The sequence below is a fragment of the Gigantopelta aegis genome, chromosome 9 (assembly GCF_016097555.1).
Source record: "Gigantopelta aegis isolate Gae_Host chromosome 9, Gae_host_genome, whole genome shotgun sequence".
Classification (NCBI taxonomy): Eukaryota; Metazoa; Mollusca; class Gastropoda; order Neomphalida; family Peltospiridae; genus Gigantopelta; species Gigantopelta aegis.
Window position 1 is genome coordinate 75,351,565 of NC_054707.1, and position 21,403 is coordinate 75,372,967.

The 21,403-nt window shown below is 37.8% G+C and overlaps 1 protein-coding gene across 1 annotated transcript in view; it reads left to right on the forward strand.

Annotated features, from left to right (window-relative positions):
- Positions 1–21,403, forward strand: part of LOC121381758 (laccase-4-like) — a 49,674-nt gene that overhangs the window by 24,230 nt on the left and 4,041 nt on the right. The window contains exons 2-9 of the mRNA XM_041511107.1: positions 1,506–1,606; positions 4,043–4,162; positions 8,663–8,823; positions 13,753–14,255; positions 15,714–15,892; positions 16,572–16,722; positions 17,830–17,936; positions 20,004–20,156. Coding sequence (XP_041367041.1) covers positions 1,506–1,606; positions 4,043–4,162; positions 8,663–8,823; positions 13,753–14,255; positions 15,714–15,892; positions 16,572–16,722; positions 17,830–17,936; positions 20,004–20,156 — 1,475 coding nt within the window. The remainder of the gene's footprint in view (positions 1–1,505; positions 1,607–4,042; positions 4,163–8,662; positions 8,824–13,752; positions 14,256–15,713; positions 15,893–16,571; positions 16,723–17,829; positions 17,937–20,003; positions 20,157–21,403) is intronic.

Sequence of the window (21,403 nt, forward strand, 5' to 3'; positions counted from 1 at the left end):
AAAACAAGTGAAAACAAATCAAAATAAGCCAAAACAAATCAAAACAAGTGAAAACAAATCAAAACAAATCAAAACAAGTGAAAACAAATCAAAACAAAACAAAACAAATGAAAACAAGCAAAACAAAAAACAAGTGAAAACAAATCAAAACAAGTGAAAACAAAACAAAACAAATGAAAACAAATCAAAACAAAAAACAAATCAAAACAAGCAAAACAAATCAAAACAAATCAAAACAAAAAACAAATCAAAAAAACAAGCAAAACAAGTGAAAACAAATCAAATCAAAACAAGTGAAAACAAGTGAAAACAAATTAAAAAAACAAATCAAAACAAATTAAAACAAATCAAAACAAAACAAATCAAAACAAGTGAAAAAAATCAAAACAAATTAAAACAAGTGAAAACAAATCAAAACAAATCAAAACAAATGAAAACAAGTGAAAACAAATCAAAACAAGTGAAAACAAATCAAAACAAGTGAAAACAAATCAAAACAAATCAAGACATGTGAAAACAAATCAAAACAAGTCAAAACAAATCAAAATAAGCCAAAACAAATCAAAACAAGTGAAAACAAATCAAAACCAAATCAAAACAAGTGAAAACAAATCAAATCAAAACAAATCAAAACAAGTGAAAACAAATCAAAACAAGTGAAAACAAATCAAAACAAATTAAAACAAATCAAAACAAGTGAAAACAAATCAAAACAAGTGAAAACAAGTGAAAACAAATTAAAACAAATCAAAACAAGTGAAAACAAATTAAAACAAATCAAGACATGTGAAAACAAATCAAAACAAGTGAAAACAAATCAAAACAAGTGAAAACAAATCAAAACAAGCCAAAACAAATCAAAACAAATCAAAACAAATCAAAACAAATGAAAACAAGTGAAAACAAATCAAAACAAATCAAAACAAGTGAAAACAAATCAAAACAAGTGAAAACAAATGAAAACAAATTAAAACAAATCAAAACAAGTGAAAACAAATCAAAACAAATCAAAACAAGTGAAAACAAATCAAAACAAGTGAAAACAAATCAAAACAAATTAAAACAAATCAAAACAAGTGAAAACAAATCAAAACAAATCAAAACAAATCAAAACAAGTGAAAACAAGTGAAAACAAATCAAAACAAATTAAAACAAATCAAAACAAATTAAAACAAATCAAAACAAGTGAAAACAAATCAAAACAAATTAAAACAAATCAAAACAAGTGAAAACAAATCAAAACAAGTGAAAACAAATCAAAACAAGTGAAAATTCTTTTTATTTTAATTATTTTTATTTTATTTTCTTTTCTTTTCTTTCTTTTTTCTTTCTTTTCTCTTTCCTTTTTTTTGTGTGTGTGGGGGTAGGGGTGGGAGTGGGTGTTTCGTTGATGTCTTTTTGTTGAGGCGTCACTTCAATTGTAACATGCTACTAACTTAAATGAAGTAGATCTACACTTAAAATGTCACACTAACTACATATATTCCTGTATGTATTTCTGCAGCGGCTGTGCCCCACCCTTGTAACCGGGAATGTGTTAAAGGTGAGAAACCAAGGACGTGTGAATACAACTTTACCGTCGAGTGGTACCTCACACTCTCAAAGGTACCAGCAAAACATTGTGTTTATTGATTGATTTATCTGTCTATCTATCTGTCCGTCTGTCTGTCTGCCTGCCTGCCTGCCTGCCTGCCTGTCTGTCTGTCTGTCTGCCTGCCTGCCTGCCTGCCTGCCTGTCTGCCTGTCTGTATGTCTGTATGTCTGTTTATTTATTTATTTATTTATGTAATGTGGTTGCATAATATAGTGTGGTATCAGTATGGGACATTGTTAGCTTCCTTCCATCAGAAAACTGTACAAGCGCACCTGTCGTGGGCACAATCTATGACTTCACCAGAGAGCGACGGGTTTAGTGTGGTGTGGTGTGGTGTAGTGTTCTTTACTTCTGTGTTGTGTGGTGTGGTGTGGTGTGTCGTGATGTGGTGTGGTGTGGTATGGTGTGGTGTGGTGTGTCGTGATGTGGTGTGATGTGGTGTGGTGCGGTATGTGGCGTAATGTTGTGTTGTGTGGTGTGTCGTGATGTGGTGTGGTGCGATATGTGGTGCGATGCGGTAGAACAGTGAACTAATGTATACATGTACATAATTATTGTAAACACAGTAAGAAATAAATAAATTGAAGAAGGCCGTCGGTAGTGCATATCAAAAGAGTACAAGCGATCAGAACGATCAAAAACTGTTAAAAAAAAGCCTTGCAAATTATATTAGGGATTATAATATATAAATTTTAATTTCCAGGCCTACAGTTATAAATAGTTATTATATTAATTTCAATTTCCAGGCACACGGTTATAAATAGTCATTATCTCGCCTTCATGTAAAATTCTTTAATCTCATTGGTTGTTTGCCGTTGGACAAATCCCTTATACCCCTGTGGGCGGAGCCAAATTCTCTTATACCCCGTCTGTAATTTCCAACAGTTTCAAGCCACCCCAGTTAATGCTAAAGCAATAGATTATAAATAACATTGATAATCAATCAAGTATACATAATTAATTTTATTTTTACTATAAAATACACTATTTCAATACTTTTAAAAGCTGCAATGTTGAACTCGGCCACCTAATTACGGTCGTGGTGTTATTGTATTAATGCGCGATTTTCTGATAAAAAAAAAGGGGGTTTTTATTTATTTTTTTATTAATATCTGTTTCAGACAATTTCGTATTACAAACATTTGAAGTTAAAAACTCGTTTATCGAGGGAACTAGTTTTCGTCACTGGCAAGTGGTTTCGTTCGCGTCCGCGTGGTACGGCTCCGTTAATAAATTGTTAACAATTATTGTCTGGCGTTATTTTGATTATTTGGCTATATGGTTTAACATGTCGGCAAGATAAATTCGTTGTAGAAGCATCTCTCGGGGTAAAAGAACACACGGAGGGTACATAAAAAGCCATATACCCCTCGTGATGCTTCTACAACTTATATTATCTCGCTTTCATGTAAAATTCTTTAATCTCATTGGTTGTTTGCCGTTGGACAAATCCCTTATACCCGTGTGGGCGGAGCCAAATTCTCTTATACCCCGTCTGTAATTTCCAACAGTTTCCAGCCACCCCAGTTAATGCTAATGCAATAATTAGATTATAAATTGCATTGATAATCAATCAAGTATACATAATTAATTTTATTTTTACTATTAAATACACTATTTCAATACTTTTAAAAACTGCAATGTTGAACTCGGACACCTAATTACGGTCGTGGTGTTATTGTATTAATGCGCGATTCTTTTTTTTTTTTCTTTTTTTTAATTTTTTTTTTTTTTTTACTACATACATTTCTGATAAAAAAAAAGTGGGTTTTTTTTTTTTTTATTAATATCTGTTTCAGACAATTTCGTATTACAAACATTTGAAGGTAAAAACTCGTTTATCGATGGAACTATTTTTCGTCAATGGCAAGTGGTTTCGTTCGCGTCCGCGTGGTATGGCTCCGTTAATAAATTGTGTACCGGCCTCGGTGGCGCAGTGGTTAAGCCATCGGACTACAGGCTGGTAGGTACAGGGTTCGCAGCCCGGTACTGGCTCCAACCCAGAGCGAGTTCTTAAGGGCTCAATGGGTAGGTGTAAGGCCACTACACCCTCTTCTCTCTCACTAACCACTAACAAACTAACACCTAACCCATTGTCCTGGACAGGCAGCCCAGATAGCTGAGGTGTGTGCCCAGGAGAGCGTGCTTGAACCTTAATCGGATATAAGCACGAAAATAAGTTGAAATCAATCAATTAATAAATTGTTAACAAATATTGTCTGGCGTTATTTTGATTATTTGGCTATATGGTTTAACATGTCAGCAAGATAAATTCGTTGTAGAAGCATCTCTCGGGGTAGGCTATATGGTTTTTTGTGTACCCTCTGTGTGCTCTTTTACCCCCTCGCCTTCGGCTCGGGGTAAAAGAACACACAGAGGGTACATAAAATGCCATATACCCTTCGTGATGCTTCTACAACTTATATTATATTAATTGTAATTTCCAGGCATGTCACGACTGTCCGTTCAACGTGTTCGACTGCTCACGACCGCACTGTGTCGCTGCGGACGGACTCATGCGACCATTGATCACCGTCAACCGACAGATGCCAGGTCCGGCCATAGAGGTTAGTTAACAACCATCAGACCACTAACCAATAATAACTAACCTGGCCATGGAGATTAGTTAACAACCATCAGACTACTAAAAACTAACAACTAACCCGGCCATAGAGGTTAGATAACGACCATCAGACCACTAACAACTAGCAACTAATCCGGCCATAGAGGTTAGTTAACAAGCATCAGACCACTAACAACTAACCTGGCCACAGAGGTTAGTTAACAACCATCAGACCACTAACAACTAACCCAACCATAGAGGTTAATTAACAACCATCAAACAGCTAACCCGGCCATAGAGGTTAGTTAACAACCATCAGACCACTAACAACTAACAACTAACCCGGCTATAGAGGTTAGTTAACAACCGTCAGATCACTAACAACTAACTCGGTCATAGAGGTTTGTTAACAACCATCAGACCACTAACAACTAACCCGGCCATAGAGGTTAGTTAACAACCGTCAGACCACTAACAACTAACAAAGCCCGGTCATAGAGGTTAGTTAACAACCATCAGACCACTAACAACTAACCCGGCCATAGAGGTTAGTTAACAACCATCAGACCACTAAAAACTATCAACTAACCCGGTCACAGAAGTTAGTTAACAACCATCAGACCACTAACAACTAACAACTAATAACTAACCAGGTCATACAGGTTAATTAACAGCCATCAGACCATTAACAGCTAACAACTAACCCGGTGATAGAAGTTAGTTAACAACCATCAGACCACTAACAACTAATAACTAACCAGGTCATACAGGTTAATTAACAGCCATCAGACCATTAACAACTAACAACTAACTCGGTCATAGAAGTTAGTTAACAGCCATCAGACCACTAACAATCAACAACTAACCCGGCCATAGAGGTTAGTTACCAACCATCAGACCACTAACAATCAACAACTAACCCGGCCATAGAGGTTAGTTACCAACCATCAGACCACTAACAATCAACAACTAATCCGGCCATAGAGGTTAGTTAACAACCATCAGACCAGTAACAATCAACAACTAACCCGGCCATAGAGGTTAGCTAGCAACCATCAGACCACTAACAATCAACAACTAACCCGGCCATAGAGGTTAGTTACCAACCATCAGACCACTAACAATCAACAACTAACCCGGCCATAGAGGTTAGTTACCAACCATCAGACCACTAAAAAATCAACAACTAACCCGGCCATAGAGGTTAGTTACCAACCATCAGACCACTAACAATCAACAACTAACCCGGCCATAGAGGTTAGTTACCAACCATCAGACCACTAACAATCAACAACTAACCCGGCCATAGAGGTTAGTTACCAACCATCAGACCACTAAAAAATCAACAACTAACCCGGCCATAGAGGTTAGTTACCAACCATCAGACCACTAACAATCAACAACTAACCCGGCCATAGAGGTTAGTTACCAACCATCAGACCACTAAAAAATCAACAACTAACCCGGCCATAGAGGTTAGTTAACAACCATCTGATGACAGGTGACAGATGACAAGTCCAGCCACAGGAGTGAACAAGTATCAGACCAAAAGTAATAACAGGGTGGTTTCGCTACATAGCTGTAACACTTTTATTGATCATATGCAACGGCAGTAAGTGAGGGTAGGTGATACTGATACCCCAATTCTGAATATTAATTTATATAGATCCATGAACCCCATTCCCACAAAGTTGCTGGCGTTTTCTGACGCTTACTTTAATCTCTCTAGAACACGTTTTTATTTTGTTTTATTTTTGTATTTGTATTTATTTGTTTCTTTTGTTTAATTGTTTTTTGTTGTTGTTTGTGTTGGGGGGGATTGTTGTTGATATTTTTTTGGGGGGAGGGTCGCTTGGGTGTTTGTTCTTCGTGTATATTTTTGTTCTATTATGTTGTTGTTGTTGCTCTTGCTGTTGATTGAATGTGCTGTTGCTAATTTTGGGTAATTGTTTTGTTTGTTTTTTGTTGTTGTTTTGGTGTGTGGGGGAGGGTGTTCGGAGGTTATGAGGGGTTTTTATGGTTTAATTTTTCGGGGTGTTGTTTGTTTTATTTGTCCGTCTCTTTACTTGTTGTTTGTTTGTTTGTTTTGTGTTACCTTCAAGTCACTTAGTTTAGGCTGCAGCCCTGAACACGCGAGAAATAAGATATTTAAGCAATCTTTTATTCACACTATTTGATAACAAAAGGCTACCGCAGCAATTACAATGTTGAACAAATGGTGATACATGTGCTAGGAGCTAGTCTGTTTGGGTTGCATAAATCTGTTTTGTGTCATCGTGTTTACCGATCCCGCTGTGTGCATTAACATCATTAAAACTACATTCCCTGGCATAGTTTTATTATTTAAGCATATAGAACAGAAAATCCAATTACGCTTGGTGCATATATGACGCCGCACTCCGCATTGGTTTCACTACGCTGGCTTATCTAGGTCAAAAACAAAGCCAGTATTTTGAAAGTGGGACACTTTTGACGGGCTCGTACCGATCTCGGTTTTCATTGGCTTATCACAAATATAGAATTCACCAACAAGAGATCACGTGAGATTTCGCAATTTTTTAACAAATTTAACTGTCTTGATTGAGGGGTCATCTCATATTTCCAAAACATATTTATATCCATAGAGGTATGGTACAACGCCTTTCCAGGGGTCGGTGAGTGGGGGATTTTCTTTGAAATTTTGACAGTGGCCAGCTGTTGGCATATGCGTTACATGTAAGGGGGTGTTACTAATTACGTAACGCTCTAGTGGTAGAGGAAGAGGGTACTGTGTTCGATTTACGTAACATTTTTCAAGACTATATGTTATTTGTATTCATTACTTAGACCTCCCCTGCGTGTGCTGTAACCTCACCGTGGTGCAGGGGTGTAACATTCTCTTTGAGAATGGCCAATACAGCACAAAATTGAAGTTTTGAGTAAAATTCAGTATCCGTAAAATTCTGTGATATTTGTGTTTTTGCACAGTTCTTTACAGGATTTCAGCGGGGTTATAGACTGTGTTAAGCGAAGTTTATATGGGGCCATGCTCCCCAAAAAAATACATTTCAATTTTGTTTTAAGCTTGGGCAAGTAAGGGTTTCGACCTCCAATACCCTCCCCCTGCACATGCACCCGATTCCTCTCTAAGATTATATGTCAAAATTACCAAATGTTAGACATCCAACAGCAGATAGGATAGGATATGTTTTATTTAACGACGCACTCATCACATTTTATTTACGGTTGTATGGGGTCGGATGATTATTAAATCAATATGCTTTATCTTTGATGTCGTTAAACAACACACACACACACACACACACACACCCCCCTCCCCCAACTTTACCCTTTCCAAACTAAATAATATTTATTTGAATTTGTCGATTTTAACACGTAAAATTAAGAAGTGAAAACGTTCATTGTCTACTTTAGTATATTTTATTTTAAAAATATATACATGATTAATGTGTTACTAGTATACAAACTAAACTTTGAAAGTTCTACTAACACTTTATAAAATATCAATTCTGAAATAGGAAGGTACGACTGTCGATAATACGTTGTCAAGATCAAACCGGTTTTAACTAAAGACTCTAGTACCGTATCCTCAACCGAACGTTCTTCGTACAGTGCAAGATTTGTCTTTTAATTTTTTGAGACGAACCCTACAATTTGAAATCGGCAAACGCACGTGTTAATTGAAACTGACAACAGGCTGTCGTTTATGCTTTGCCGAGCTATGGCGGCACAGGCGACGAATCAAGCGTATACGTTTGACGATATCCGTTCATAGCGAACACACACGACTTTTTTAAAAGTGCATTTGAGCTTGTATTTCACATTTGTACATGATGTTATAATATGGTAACCAGAGAATGTAACTTTAATCCAATCTGTGAGAATACGTTATGGTGACATTTTGGTGAATCAGAGGCGGATCCAACGGGGAACCAGGCCTGCTCAGTTTTTCTCAAATAGGTCTTTTTTCTTCTTCTTCTTTTAATTTTTTATTTACATGCCCTTTGGACGAGTTTGTCCATGTAACCTTTTTCAGTTAGTCCCCACTTCCACCCCACCCCCTGCAAAATAGTTTCTGAATCCGCCCTCCTGAATTGTAAGACAGACAGATTTATTCACATAAAGTTAGTCAGGGGCCGGGATTTAGCTCAGTCGGCTGAATGCTCGCTTGAGGTGATTGCATGGCAGGATCGAACATTCTGTGGATCCATTCCACTGACTGGGTTTTTTTCTCGTTTTCACGTTTTTTCTCGCCCACAACTAGTCAAAAACCGTTGTATGTGCTTTTCATATAACAGATCCGTTGTCATGTCCCCCACCTAAAACTACGTCCACCACAGGTAGCGTGTAATTCAGTTGTAAACCACTTGTCTGAGATGCATGTCTTCCCATTCCAGTCATTTCCCTGCGAGTGTCTAATAGAGAGAAAGACAGACGAACAGACAGACATGTAGGCAGCATCGCATACAGGCAGAAGTATGCTATTATATTTTTTATCGTATAGGTTTGTGAGAATGATCGCGTGGTTGTCTGGGTTACCAACCACTTGGATGATGGGGAGACAACCAGTATACACTGGCACGGTATCCACCAGGTGGGGACACCATACGCGGACGGAGTTGGCCACGTCACACAGTGTCCTATCGGACTGAAGGAAAAATTTAAGTAAAATATTTCATTCTTTGTTTTTCATATTTGTTTCGATTATCATTCATTAATTTTAATTTGTTTTCGTGCTTCTGTCCAATTAAGGTTCAGAACAGAACAGAACAGAACTTTATTCAACTCAGATCACCAAACGTTTATGAATTAAGGTGGTTTACAAACATATTATACAGACGGCGGCAGTAAACGGTTGACAAAAAAAAAAAATATATATATATATATATATATATATATATATATATATATATATATATAATATACATATAATACACAATAGGTATAATAATATAACGGTGTTTTAAGCAGTAGTATACTTTAGATGTTAACCATTACGTATTGTCTACAATTATGCTGTATAGATATTTTTTAGAAAAAAGTTAATCACATTTATGAACATACATAATTTCTTTGTCGTTGATAGCTTTTTCGAATTAAATAATTGACAGATTTTATAATACTGTCCTGGGCACATCACTCAGCTATCTTGGTTGTCTATCGAGTAAATCCAGGGTTAATCATAATGGTTACCTGTAAAGTAATCAGTGAGAGAGTCGTTGGTATAGTGGCCTCAAAGTGAAAGTTTGTTTTGTTTAACGACACCACTGGAGCACATTGATTTAATAACCATCGGCTATTGGATGTCAAGCATTTGGTATTTTTGACATTTAGTCCAAGAAAGGAAACACGTTACATTTTTCCAATAGTAGCAAATGATATTTTATATGCACCATCCCATAGACAGGATAACACATACCACGGCCTCAGTCGTGGTGCACTGGCTGAAGCGTGAAGTAGCCTAGTGAACCCATCGACTGGGATCGATCCCAGACCGACCGCACATCAAGCGAGCGATTTGTCATTGGGCTACGTCCCGCCCGTATAGTGCCTAATACTTGCGTTAAATTTCAATCTGAATGAAAGCCGGTAGGAGGATGTGAACCCAGTATCCACCAGTCTTTAAGGTTGACGGTTTAACCACTCGCTACACCACCGAGGCCGCTGTTTAATTTCAATCTGAATGAAAGCCGGTAGGAGGATGTGAACCCAGTATCCACCAGTCTTTAAGGTTGACTGTTTAACCACTCACTACACCACCGAGGCCGCTGTTTAATTTCAACTTAATTTGGTTCTTTATTCTTCAACCTGGTTAACAAACTATTTTGCTTACAAAATTTACTACGGAACCCTGCATTTTGAGTATCAAATAAAGGCCTTCTGGGCTACATCTCATTACTAAACAGACTGGGATCCATGAGATGCAATGAGTAGCAGGATCGAGGCACCTCACTGGTCTCAATGCGTTATTTTCTGTCGCAGTTTATGTTCTAAGATTTATTACATACCCATTTAATCTTAATTTAGTAATAAAGACCATTCTAACCGTGCAATGAATAGAGGATATTTCATGTTTTTGTCAAATATGATTCATATCTCATCGAGTGAAGTTTGCAATCATATCTCGCGAGTCGCGCTTGAGATGAGATATAAATCATATTTGACAAAAAACATGAAATTTTTCTATTTATTACATAACTTTTGGCAATTTACCTTTATTTTTAAAATGCCAGCAGCAAAATAGTTTCAGCTTTCTTAGAGTGAAGATAACACTTTCTACAGTGACGATAACACATTTCAGAGTGAAATAGTAAAATGTTCACTCTAAAATGTGTTATCGTTACTGAGAGACTCGTAACACTTTTATTTCACTGATATTTTAAGATATTTCACTAAATGTTATATAATAAAAAATATATACTTATTCAACGTATATGTAATATAAAATCTCGCATGCGTTTTTACGTTTTCACTCGAATAGCCAGGGCTTTCTGTCAATTCCACAAAACTCAACTAATTTTCCAACGAAGTAAGTTGTGTTATTTAATCAAACTTTTTGCTAATTGTAATACACAAAGGTGGTATGTAATATATAGAGAGCCTTAAACCAGTTGTTTTGCTATGTTATTTATTGCACTCGTTTGTCGTGCCCAAGATTTATACCACTCGACCGCTACGCGATCTGACCTGCTCGTCGTATAATTTTCTTGCACATTATAAACTCGCGTTTTATACAACATGGGAAAACAACTGGTATGTGGTTTTGTATACAAGGGGGTCGTCGGGGGGGGGGGGGGGGGGGGGGGGGGGGGGGGTTTCAGGGGGTTCGTACGAAACACCCCCTTTTTTGAGCCAGCATGATTTTTTAAAACTAAAAATGACATTATTTTTGCTCATATCTTTAAATTGCCTTCCAAAATACACTAGAATGCAGCATTTGGCTGCTAAAAATAAAAAACATTTCTGAACCTCCTCACCCCCCCCCCCCCCCCCCCCACCACTTCTAAAAAGCTGGCAACGCCCCTGTGTATATAAATACACATGTATATCATTGTGAAAAGCAGAGGCATGTGCCATTCGATCACTGAGCTACATCCCTTTCCCACTGACCAGAAAGTCTTGCCAGTGGAGTTTGACTTTGTGTGAATCCATATGCGAATCCAGTGATGGAGCAAAACCTCAAATTCGGGCAAAAATTATAAGAGATACTCGAGCAAAATGAGCTAACCTGAAACCTTTTTACCATGAATTTTTATCATTCTACCTTTAAAATTAGTTGTAATCCATGTTAAAAAAAAGCGTAGCGATTCGTTTGCAACCCTATATAGCTGTTTGGTAGTAATGCCTAATATGAATAAATTCTGTCATCCAGATTCGGGCATTTTTGTTGAATTCGGGCAAAACCCATTCTGATTAAAATTAGCTCTACTGGGTCTACCCTGGTAGATCTAACAGCATTGCGTGGACTCCCATGTCCAGGTGACATTTCATCTATAAATAACAATTCAAATATCGACTAATTACACTTAGCCGTTTATAGCGTTATTCGGGAGCATACAAATTCTAAAAATATCGGGCGAGACTATTTATGCAATAGGCGAACTTGTTGGTCTATTTCAACATTAAAAAGCAGGGGCAAAAGTGCAGTAATAAACTCTGGATTGTATACTACTATAATCAGATTTTATGGCTATACCATCGCAGTTGGGGGGTTTTCGTCTTGAAACGAATTTTATATAAAATTTTATATTGAAATTAGTTTCCGGCATACTTCGTAATTCACCCGAATCATTTCGTATACCCTCGGCATAATCCCGAATGTTTTCAAATTCTTTTCAAATCATTGGCATGATTTTGCAAGTAAGGTTTCGATTGGTCGAATAAAAGGTCAACTGGACATGAGCTCCAACGGGCAGCTGTTAGATCCACATGTAATAGTAGAGCTAATTTTAATTAGATTGGGCAAAACCCAGCCTGCCCCATAACAAAAATGGGAACCCATACACCTATATGTGTGCTGCCAATAACTGATGCCTTTGTTTGTGTGGGGAGGGGGTTAAACTGTCATGCTTAAGGAGCTATGTAGTAGGTTCATTAAAGGGACACACCCTAGTTACGGCTAGTTGTTAACCATTACGGCGTTGTTTTTCGCTATTAAACCCATTTTTTCACAAATAAAATTGCACTTTATTTACCGTTTATTATTTAGAATATACATTTCCATTCACCTGAAGTGAATTTTTCGTATTTCTGAAAAACGGGCGCACGTTTGAGAAAAAACCGTTGAGCAGACAAGGTCTAATCTATTTTTAGACGGGATATTTCCATTTCAATGTCACAGACGTTGGTATACCACGTGACCGTTATCATTTTGGTTCGGTTTGTTTTCGCGCAATCAACATCCGATTTGTTGTTGTTCATTTGTGAGATTTTTCTTCACAGTTCGTGAACATTTTCAGTAACAATAAAGTTCAGACAAGTAAGTATCTCAATACAAAACGTTACAAACCCTTACAACCAATAATTTAGCTAAGTCCTACGATATCTGGAGAGGGGATACAACCAGGACAGAACAGTTGGAACATGTCCAGGAGAGGTGAAAAGAACGCACCCCAAGTCTGTGAAATTTGTCGTGACGTAGGCATTGTTGTGCTTCGAGCGACATCTACCGGTGACATCAGAATACAAACTTTCAAAATTATTTCAAGCAATTGGGACATGGGGATTCCCATGGTATTTATCGATATAAAACCTGCTTTTTCACTCCATTTGATAAAAACGTGATCTAAGTGTTACAGGTTTGTAGATTAACCAAATTATAATTTATTTTCGCTGGATGGAACTAGGGTGTGCGGCTTTAACATTCTAGACCGAGTTAAACAAAGTCCTGGAGTATTGTTAAATGCATTGTGTAGCATGCAACACACTTTTGAAAAACATCGCACTGCTGACCATAGCATAATCATATTTACTAGTGATCGCAGATTTTGGAGACCTTATTGGTGTCCTGCCACCAATATGTCAAAGGCCATGGTGTACGCTGCCCTTTGTAAGAAAATGTATATACATGTATATATATATATATAAAACACATCTTGGCACTAATTATCAATGCCGGCCTCGGTGGCGCAGTGGTTAAGCCATCGGCCTACAGGCTTCAACTCAGAGCGAGTTCTTAAGGGCTCAGTGGGTAGATGTAAGGCCACTACACCCTCTTCTTTCTCACTAACAACTAACCAGCTAATAACTAACCCACTGTCCTGGACAGACATCTGAGCTGAGGTGTGTGCCCAGGACAGCGTGTTTGAACCTTAATTGGATATAAGCACGAAAATATGTTCAAATGAATGAATAATTATTAATAATGGCTTATGGCAAAGAGTTTTCCCTCTCACTAAACATTAAACCTAAGCATTATTATTATCATCGTCGTCATCATCATCATCTGTCTCAAATTAAATATGATTTATTTTTTCTCCGTTTTATTACTTTTAATGCAAGCAATGTAGCATATTAGCTTGTCAATTGCGACAACCAAAATGAACTGATTAAACACTGTGTTGGAATTCCGTTATAAAGACTGCATTCTTTCAGGTATGACTTCATAGCATCTCCAGCCGGGACCCACTGGTACCACTCTCACACGGGCGTACAGTTGGCAGACGGTGTTAATGGAGCCTTTGTGGTCCGCCAGCCTCAAGACATCGACCCAAACCGAGCTCTGTACGACCATGACCTTTCTGAACATGTCATCGTGGTCAACGATTGGCCGACCGAGTTCAACACCGCGATGTCTCTTTACTTGCATCTTATGCACGACATTTACAACAGCAAGGTTTTTTCCGGACTCATTAACGGAAAGAGACGACACTTCAACGTGTCGACTAGAAACATCATCGAAAGTAATCTGACGCATGCGCAAACACCTCTGGAGATATTTAAGGTGGAGACAGGCCACCGTTATCGTTTTCGTTTCATAGGCGCCATGGGAATATGTCCCTTCATGGTTTCATTCGAGAAACACAGACTGACAGTCATAGCCACGGATGGTGCTCCCGTCAAGCCAAGAGTTGTGGATTCATTTATCGTGCATCCGGGTACATTCTTCTGACGTCACATAACCGTATATAAAATGTGTTTAGTGCGTCGTCAAATAAAACATTTCTTTCCTCCTTGTTTTAGGGTGTATACTACCAAATCAAATCCCATAGACAACAATAGCAACATATGTGGCTAAAACTCCTACCTGCAGCGTATCAATCAACATAAACGCCACGGATATAAATACTACAACCCCTCACACTTAACGTGAATTAGAAAATTGGGGGTCAAGCTGCTCGTTTCTGAGATAACGGGTAGCGTCTATGACTACCCTAGTTCCGCACAAAATTCGAGTACTTTGTTTTACACGTACCCCGTACATGTTTCAAGAACAAGGCTACTTGACACATTGGTACTAGATGAAATAAAACTGCATATTTTTTTACCCAGATGAAACTATTATTTTTTACAATCAACACACTCACATTTATAACCAATCACAGGACTTGTGGTGTTCACTTCTCTATCAAAAGTTGGGTGCACCTCGAACTTTGACCCAGCCGGAAGTTATTTGGTTTAGTACTACCTATACAGTCTAATTGGAATTTGATCTTACTGGCCGCACTAGTGTGACTGAAAATATTAGTAAATATAACAGGCGGTCGTATCTAACAGGGTGCACGGAGCGGTTGCCCAGGATTAAAATTCCTTTTACTGCACTGCCACACCCATCCTCACCCCATCCCCACCTCCTCTGTTGTTACTTTAGGTTACGTCTGGCTATTATGCCTAGCCGAATTTAATGTCGTTGCTTGTTCAGGGTCCAGATCCAATATCTAATGACGTCACACGCATACAGTGTGTATGGCGTTGCCATGACATTAGTCCAGACAAGCGTCCAAAGGTGTTATAAGCACCAGGCCGGATGACCTTCTATTCAGGTCCCAATCAACCGACCATTGGCGTAACTGACAGCGCTAAACAAGATGAAACACTTTCTGAATAACTATTGCTACGAAAGATAACCTAGATTTGAAATAGCATTGGATCATGTCAGACCCACCATCGGAGGCGCGGCGTAGTGGCAGTAAGATCTCATTTCGGTTAGAATCGTAGTTTTAATTTGCTCCCGTCATCTCTGTTTCGGCGCTTATTTTCTAAACACAACTCTGGGAAAGAGGGGTTTTATCCATCTGTCCTCTTTTTCTTTCTCTCTTTTGATTCCCATCTCATTTTACCCTCATCTGGCTACTCCTATTTCCTATTTTCAAATTAATTTTCTGTTGGCCTCAAAATCCCAGCCTGCGACAGGTGCAAGATAGAATACGGTATACAATTGTAATATGCTCTCTCTCTCTCTCTCTCTCTCTCTCTCTCTCTCTCTCTCTCTCTCTCTCTCTCTCTCTCTCTCTCTCTCTCTCTCTCAGAAGTAGCAGCAGCAGCTAAATCAATAGCAAAAGTAGTAGCGGTATTTATTTATTTATTTATTTATTCATTCTTTCATTCATTTCAAGGTGAACGCTATGACTTGGTGCTGAATGCTGACCAGTCTGTTGGTAATTACTGGTTGAAGGCGGTGGGTCTCAGGGATTGCATTAAACACGGTGTGACCGTGAACGCCATTCTTCGCTACAAGGGAGCCCAGGATGAGGATCCCTCGGGAGATCCAGACTACGTCCACGAGTCTGGCATTGTACGTTTTAGCCACGTCATCTTCCAGGGTGTATACCACCAAATAAAATCTCACAGACGATAATAGCAACATATGTAGCGTAGCAATCGACATATTTCCATCACGGATGTAAATACTACCCCTCACCCGTAAATGGGTAGCGTCTATGACTACCCTAGTTCTTCACGAAATTTGAGGGGTTTTTTTACAGGTTCCCAATACATGTTTCAGCACAAGGTTACTTGACACATTGGTATTAGATGAAATAAAATTTCACACAGTTTTTGCTCTGATGAAACTAAAAACATTTTTTACAACAAACCTACTCACATTTATAAGCAATGACAGGACTTGTTGTATTAACTTCTCTGTCAGAAGTTCGATGCACTTCGAAACTTTGACCCAGCCGGACGTTTTTTGGTTTTTTGGTTACCGCTAGCCCCTTATCCGAACAGTATTTCACCGAGATACACAGTCGTAAACGTTTTGAACACATAGAAAAGTAGCTAGAGGACATTTGAGTTAATGGAAATGTAATCGAGATTCGCCCAGTACCAAATTTGTCTCGTGGTTCTCAAAATTATCCAACTCGCTGTTGCTCGTCAGATACATTTGGCAACCACTCGTAAGATAAATCGTCTCCAATGGGTGTTCGTGGATTATTCTCCATAAGATAAAGAGTGCTGTTTTCTGTCCGCAGATGCTCAACCCTTTAATAATGGACTGGAAGCCAGCAACGAAAAATGAAGTGTATGGTTACAACCACACATGGCTAAATGTTGATGAGTTAAGACATGCCGGGCAAACCAACAACTACACAGACGAGAAGGTGGATGTCAAGTTATATTTAGGTACAGTTCGGACTGGTTATGTGCAGCCTTTCAAAAATAATAGTAGTTCTCATTTCGTCTTTTTTTTTCTCTTTTTAATGCAGGTATTTTTGTTTGTTTGTTGTTTTTTTGTGTTTTTTTGTTTTGTTTTGTGTTGTTCTGTTTTGGGGGTTTTGTCAATTTTGGGTGCCAATTAGCTTCCGTTCAATTCACATGTTGATTGACTGACTGACTGGCTGATTTATTAGTCCCCTACCGGGCCAACCGGAGAGGACTATAGGTTTCATCTCCGTCCGTCCGTCCGTCCGTCTGTCCGTCCGTCTCTCCCACATATGTTTTCAGGATATTATTTGCAGACGGCTTTGAGGTATTGAAATTTTGTGTTTAGTTTCATCATGTACTGTTACAGATAAAGTTTGACTTTCATGACGATATATCCATTATTGACGGAGTTGTGGCCCTTGAACATAAGAGATGTGAAAATTTGTTTTCCGGACTTTTTTCAGAAGACCTTTAGATATTGAGATGAAATTGTGTATATAGGTTTATCACGTACTGTTACAGATCAAGTTTGACTTTCATGGCGATTTACCCATTTTAACGGACATATGGCCCTTGAACTTACGAGATGTGAAAATTTGTTTTCCGGATTTTTACAATGCCTGGAGATATCAAGATCAAATTTTGTATATACCTTTATCATTTGTATATAATTTTACATATCAAGTTGAATTTTCGTGGTGATTTACCCACTTTTCCGAGTTATGGCCCTTGAATTTAGGAGATACGAAAAATTGTTGAGTCCGGTAGTTTGTCCATTGGGCGATCAATAGATCCATCCATCGATCGATCGATGATTGATTGATTGTATAATCGAGTCTTTGTATATTGATTGATTGAATAATCGATCGATTGATTGATTGATTGATTGATTGGCGATTGGATGTTTGAATGACCGATAAGCTGACGGACTGGGTTGATTGGGTTTTGTTGGTTGGTTAGTTGGTTAGTGTAGAACTCATCTTATGATTATTTCTGGATGAGTGTCTAATAGTAAAGAAAATAAGAGCAACGTGTTATGAATGTCCATAGTCACGTGATTAAATCTAGTTTTACTTTCGTTTTCAGGTATGGATTACAGCAACAACGACAACACCATCTTCAATAACAAGGAACTCTATCCAGTCCTTTCATTACCCAGCATGAAGGCGCATTTCACACCCACGTTGAACAATGTAGCCATACATTAGAGCTATTGGTAGTCTAAAGACCGTAACACACTAACCGATTTTTCGTCAGCAGACAAATAAATATTAAGTTGTCAGTGTACTGTGAATTATGATGTCTATTCGTTGACTCCCCAAAAAGAGGCTTATTGCAGGGTAGGTGTTTCTAGGGTAGGGATGCAAAGGGATTGAAGTTGCATGTATAAATAAAATAAACGAAGGTTATCATGTTGTGGGGCATGTTTTAGATTGTGGATCTTTTGGTTGATCTTCAGATCCGAGAAAGAGGATCTTGAAGGGTAGACGAAAGGCAGCTAGCTACGTGGGTGTGGGACACAGGAGAGGTATAACCTTTATTGAAAGGTCATCTTAGATCGGTCTTTCAGTCATCTTAAAGGTACTTACTATAATTACTAGGCGGTGTAAAATACCTTTGGGAGGGGTTTTTTAGCTTTTTTAACATTTCTTGTTAAAATAATGAATTTTGGCTAATCTTGTGTGTTTTTCATAGTAATGGTGTTTTTAGTCTAAAAAAATGCGTTTTATGCGAAACAAAAACAAATATGTGCCTCGGAAAGTAGGAGCAGTGATTTTAAAAGTAAGCTGAGGTACCTCACTAAAACCACGTCATCTTCCAGGGTGTATACGACCAAATCAAATCTCATGGTTCTGTCACTGACGGATGTGTATATATATATATATATATATATATATATATATATATATATATATATATATATATTCTTTATTCCTCTTGTAGAGAGTTCGAACAGTACAGATTATCATACATACATAATACATAAAAGGCAATGCACAATGCTTAATGGATAATACATAGTACTTGATACAAAATACATAATAAGTAATATATACAGTGGCATGGGAATAAACGCATGGTGAGAGAATTACATGAAAAAGGTTATTGGTTGATCAGAATCACGCTCATATAAATTCACTCGCCACCCTGCCAGTCTCTCTCTCTCTCTCTCTCTCTCTCTCTCTCTCTCTCTCTCTCTCTCTCTCTCTCTCTCTCTCTCTCTCTCTCTCTCTCTCTCTCTCTCTCTCTCACACACACACACACCGCTATAAAGATATGCACAAGAACAGACAGCCATGACTGTCTACAGTATATTGGTCTTCATATTGTTAACGTAATATATTTGCGTTATTTTATAAATGAAGTGTATGACAGTTTCACTATATAACATACATGATTCATCATCAATATGTATTGGAGGTTTACAGGACAGGAGTTTTGTAATAAAAATATCATCGGGGCAGTTATGTAATTCTGCACTGAGGTCAATAGGACAGATATCAAGAAGCGTTGTCCAGAATGTATCTCTGGTTGTTGTTAAGTATAAACAACTAGTCATGACGTGTGTAAAAAGATCAGAATAGTTACTAGTACATAACGTACAAATACCTTGTACTGAGTTTGGCCTCCATGTAGCACATATATTTATCAAGTGATTTGCTTGCTCCTTTATTGATGGATTTGACCGTGCAACTGACCAAGCAAAGAAATTCGTAACTGCCAGTTAGTTTCCCCAAATTCTAAAACATGTTTTCTTACAATTATATTCCAAATATGCTTACTAGGGAATACTGATGTTAGAAAAAAATCGCTGAGGTGATGCAGTAGATTATATTTACGAAGAATTGTGTATATATCCGTTGCAAAGCCAATATTTGAACGACCACACTGATTTTTAAAACTTAGTAGTCGAGTGATTGCTATTTTGTAAGGCAGAGTCCACACGGGGCACCGCAAAAGATGTCCTAAATAGTATAATTTGTTTCTATCTATATGTCCTTCAAGGGATATACTGCCAAGAAGTCCAAGACAAAAATCGGTTCGTGTTCTTTTAGGAAGACCCTGGATAATCTTTATTACAAATCTATATGCTCTTTCTAACGCCAATAGTTCATTTGTATTTAAATTATTCCATAATTCACTACCGTACAAGGCTTTTGATAGACAGGTATGTGTAGAAATAACCTATTTTTGACTATATATTTGGATTCAGGTTTGTAATTTAGACATTTCAGAAAACATCCTTAACACGTGAAAAGATCACGTTTGATTTGCCACCAATACCGATCCTGTCTCAACCCGAGGACGTGGACCAGTCGTGGTTCTGTAACCGGTCTACGATCGCCGACTCCGACACGTGTTTCACTGATCTCTGTCTCTGTACGCACGTGCTGCACGTGCCTCTACATGCTGTAAGTATACACACACACACACACACAAAGTCAGACAGTCAGACAAATACCTACATACACAGACACAATAACAAGTAGATAGACAGACGCGCGCACACGCACACACACAGACAGGACAGCACACGATGGACACTTAAAAAGCCCCGAGTAATAACACACCCAAGTACTAAATAACTGTAAGTAGAGACAAACAGACGAATAGTCAAAAGGACGGACGAACGGATCGATTATTGTTAACTATAAGTATTTGGCTCACTATCACATACTGTATCAGTATCTGACAGAAAGACTAACTGTAGCTCGCCATTAATGGTAATATACTTAGGTTTGACACCCTCCCTTGCTGTTGCTGCTATTACGACGTTGATGATGGTAGTGATGATGATTATGATACAGTTATGATAGTGGTGGTAGTGATGATGATTATGATAGTTATGATAGTGGTGGTAGTGATGATGATGATTAAGATATAGTTATGATGGTGGTAGTGCTGATGATTATGATAGTGGTGGTAGTGATGATGATTATGATATAGTTATGATAGTGGTGGTAGTGATGATAATTATGATATAGTGGTGGTAGCGATGATGATTATGATATAGTTATGATAGTGGTGGTGGTAGTGATGATGATTATGATATAGTTATGATAGTGGTGGTAGTGATGATGATTATGATATAGTTATGATGGTGGTGGTAGTTATGATGATTATGATATAGTTATGATGGTGGTGGTAGTTATGATGATTATGATATAGTTATGATGGTGGTAGTTATGATGATTATGATATAGTTATGATGGTGGTAGTGATGATGATTATGATATAGTTATGATAGTGGTGGTAGTTATGATGATTATGATATAGTTATGATGATGGTGGTAGTTATGATGATTATGATATAGTTATGATGGTGGTGGTAGTTATGATGATTATGATATAGTTATGATAGTGGTGGTAGTGATGATGATTATGATATAGTTATGATGGTGGTGGTAGTGATGATGATTATGATATAGTTATGATGGTGGTGGTAGTGATGATGATTATGATATAGTTATGATGGTGGTGGTGGTAGTGATGATGATTATGATATAGTTATGATAGTGGTGGTAATGATGATGATTATGATATAGTTATGATAGTGGTGGTAGTTATGATGATTATGATATAGTTATGATAGTGGTGGTAGTGATGATGATTATGATATAGTTATGATGGTGGTGGTAGTTATGATGATTATGATATA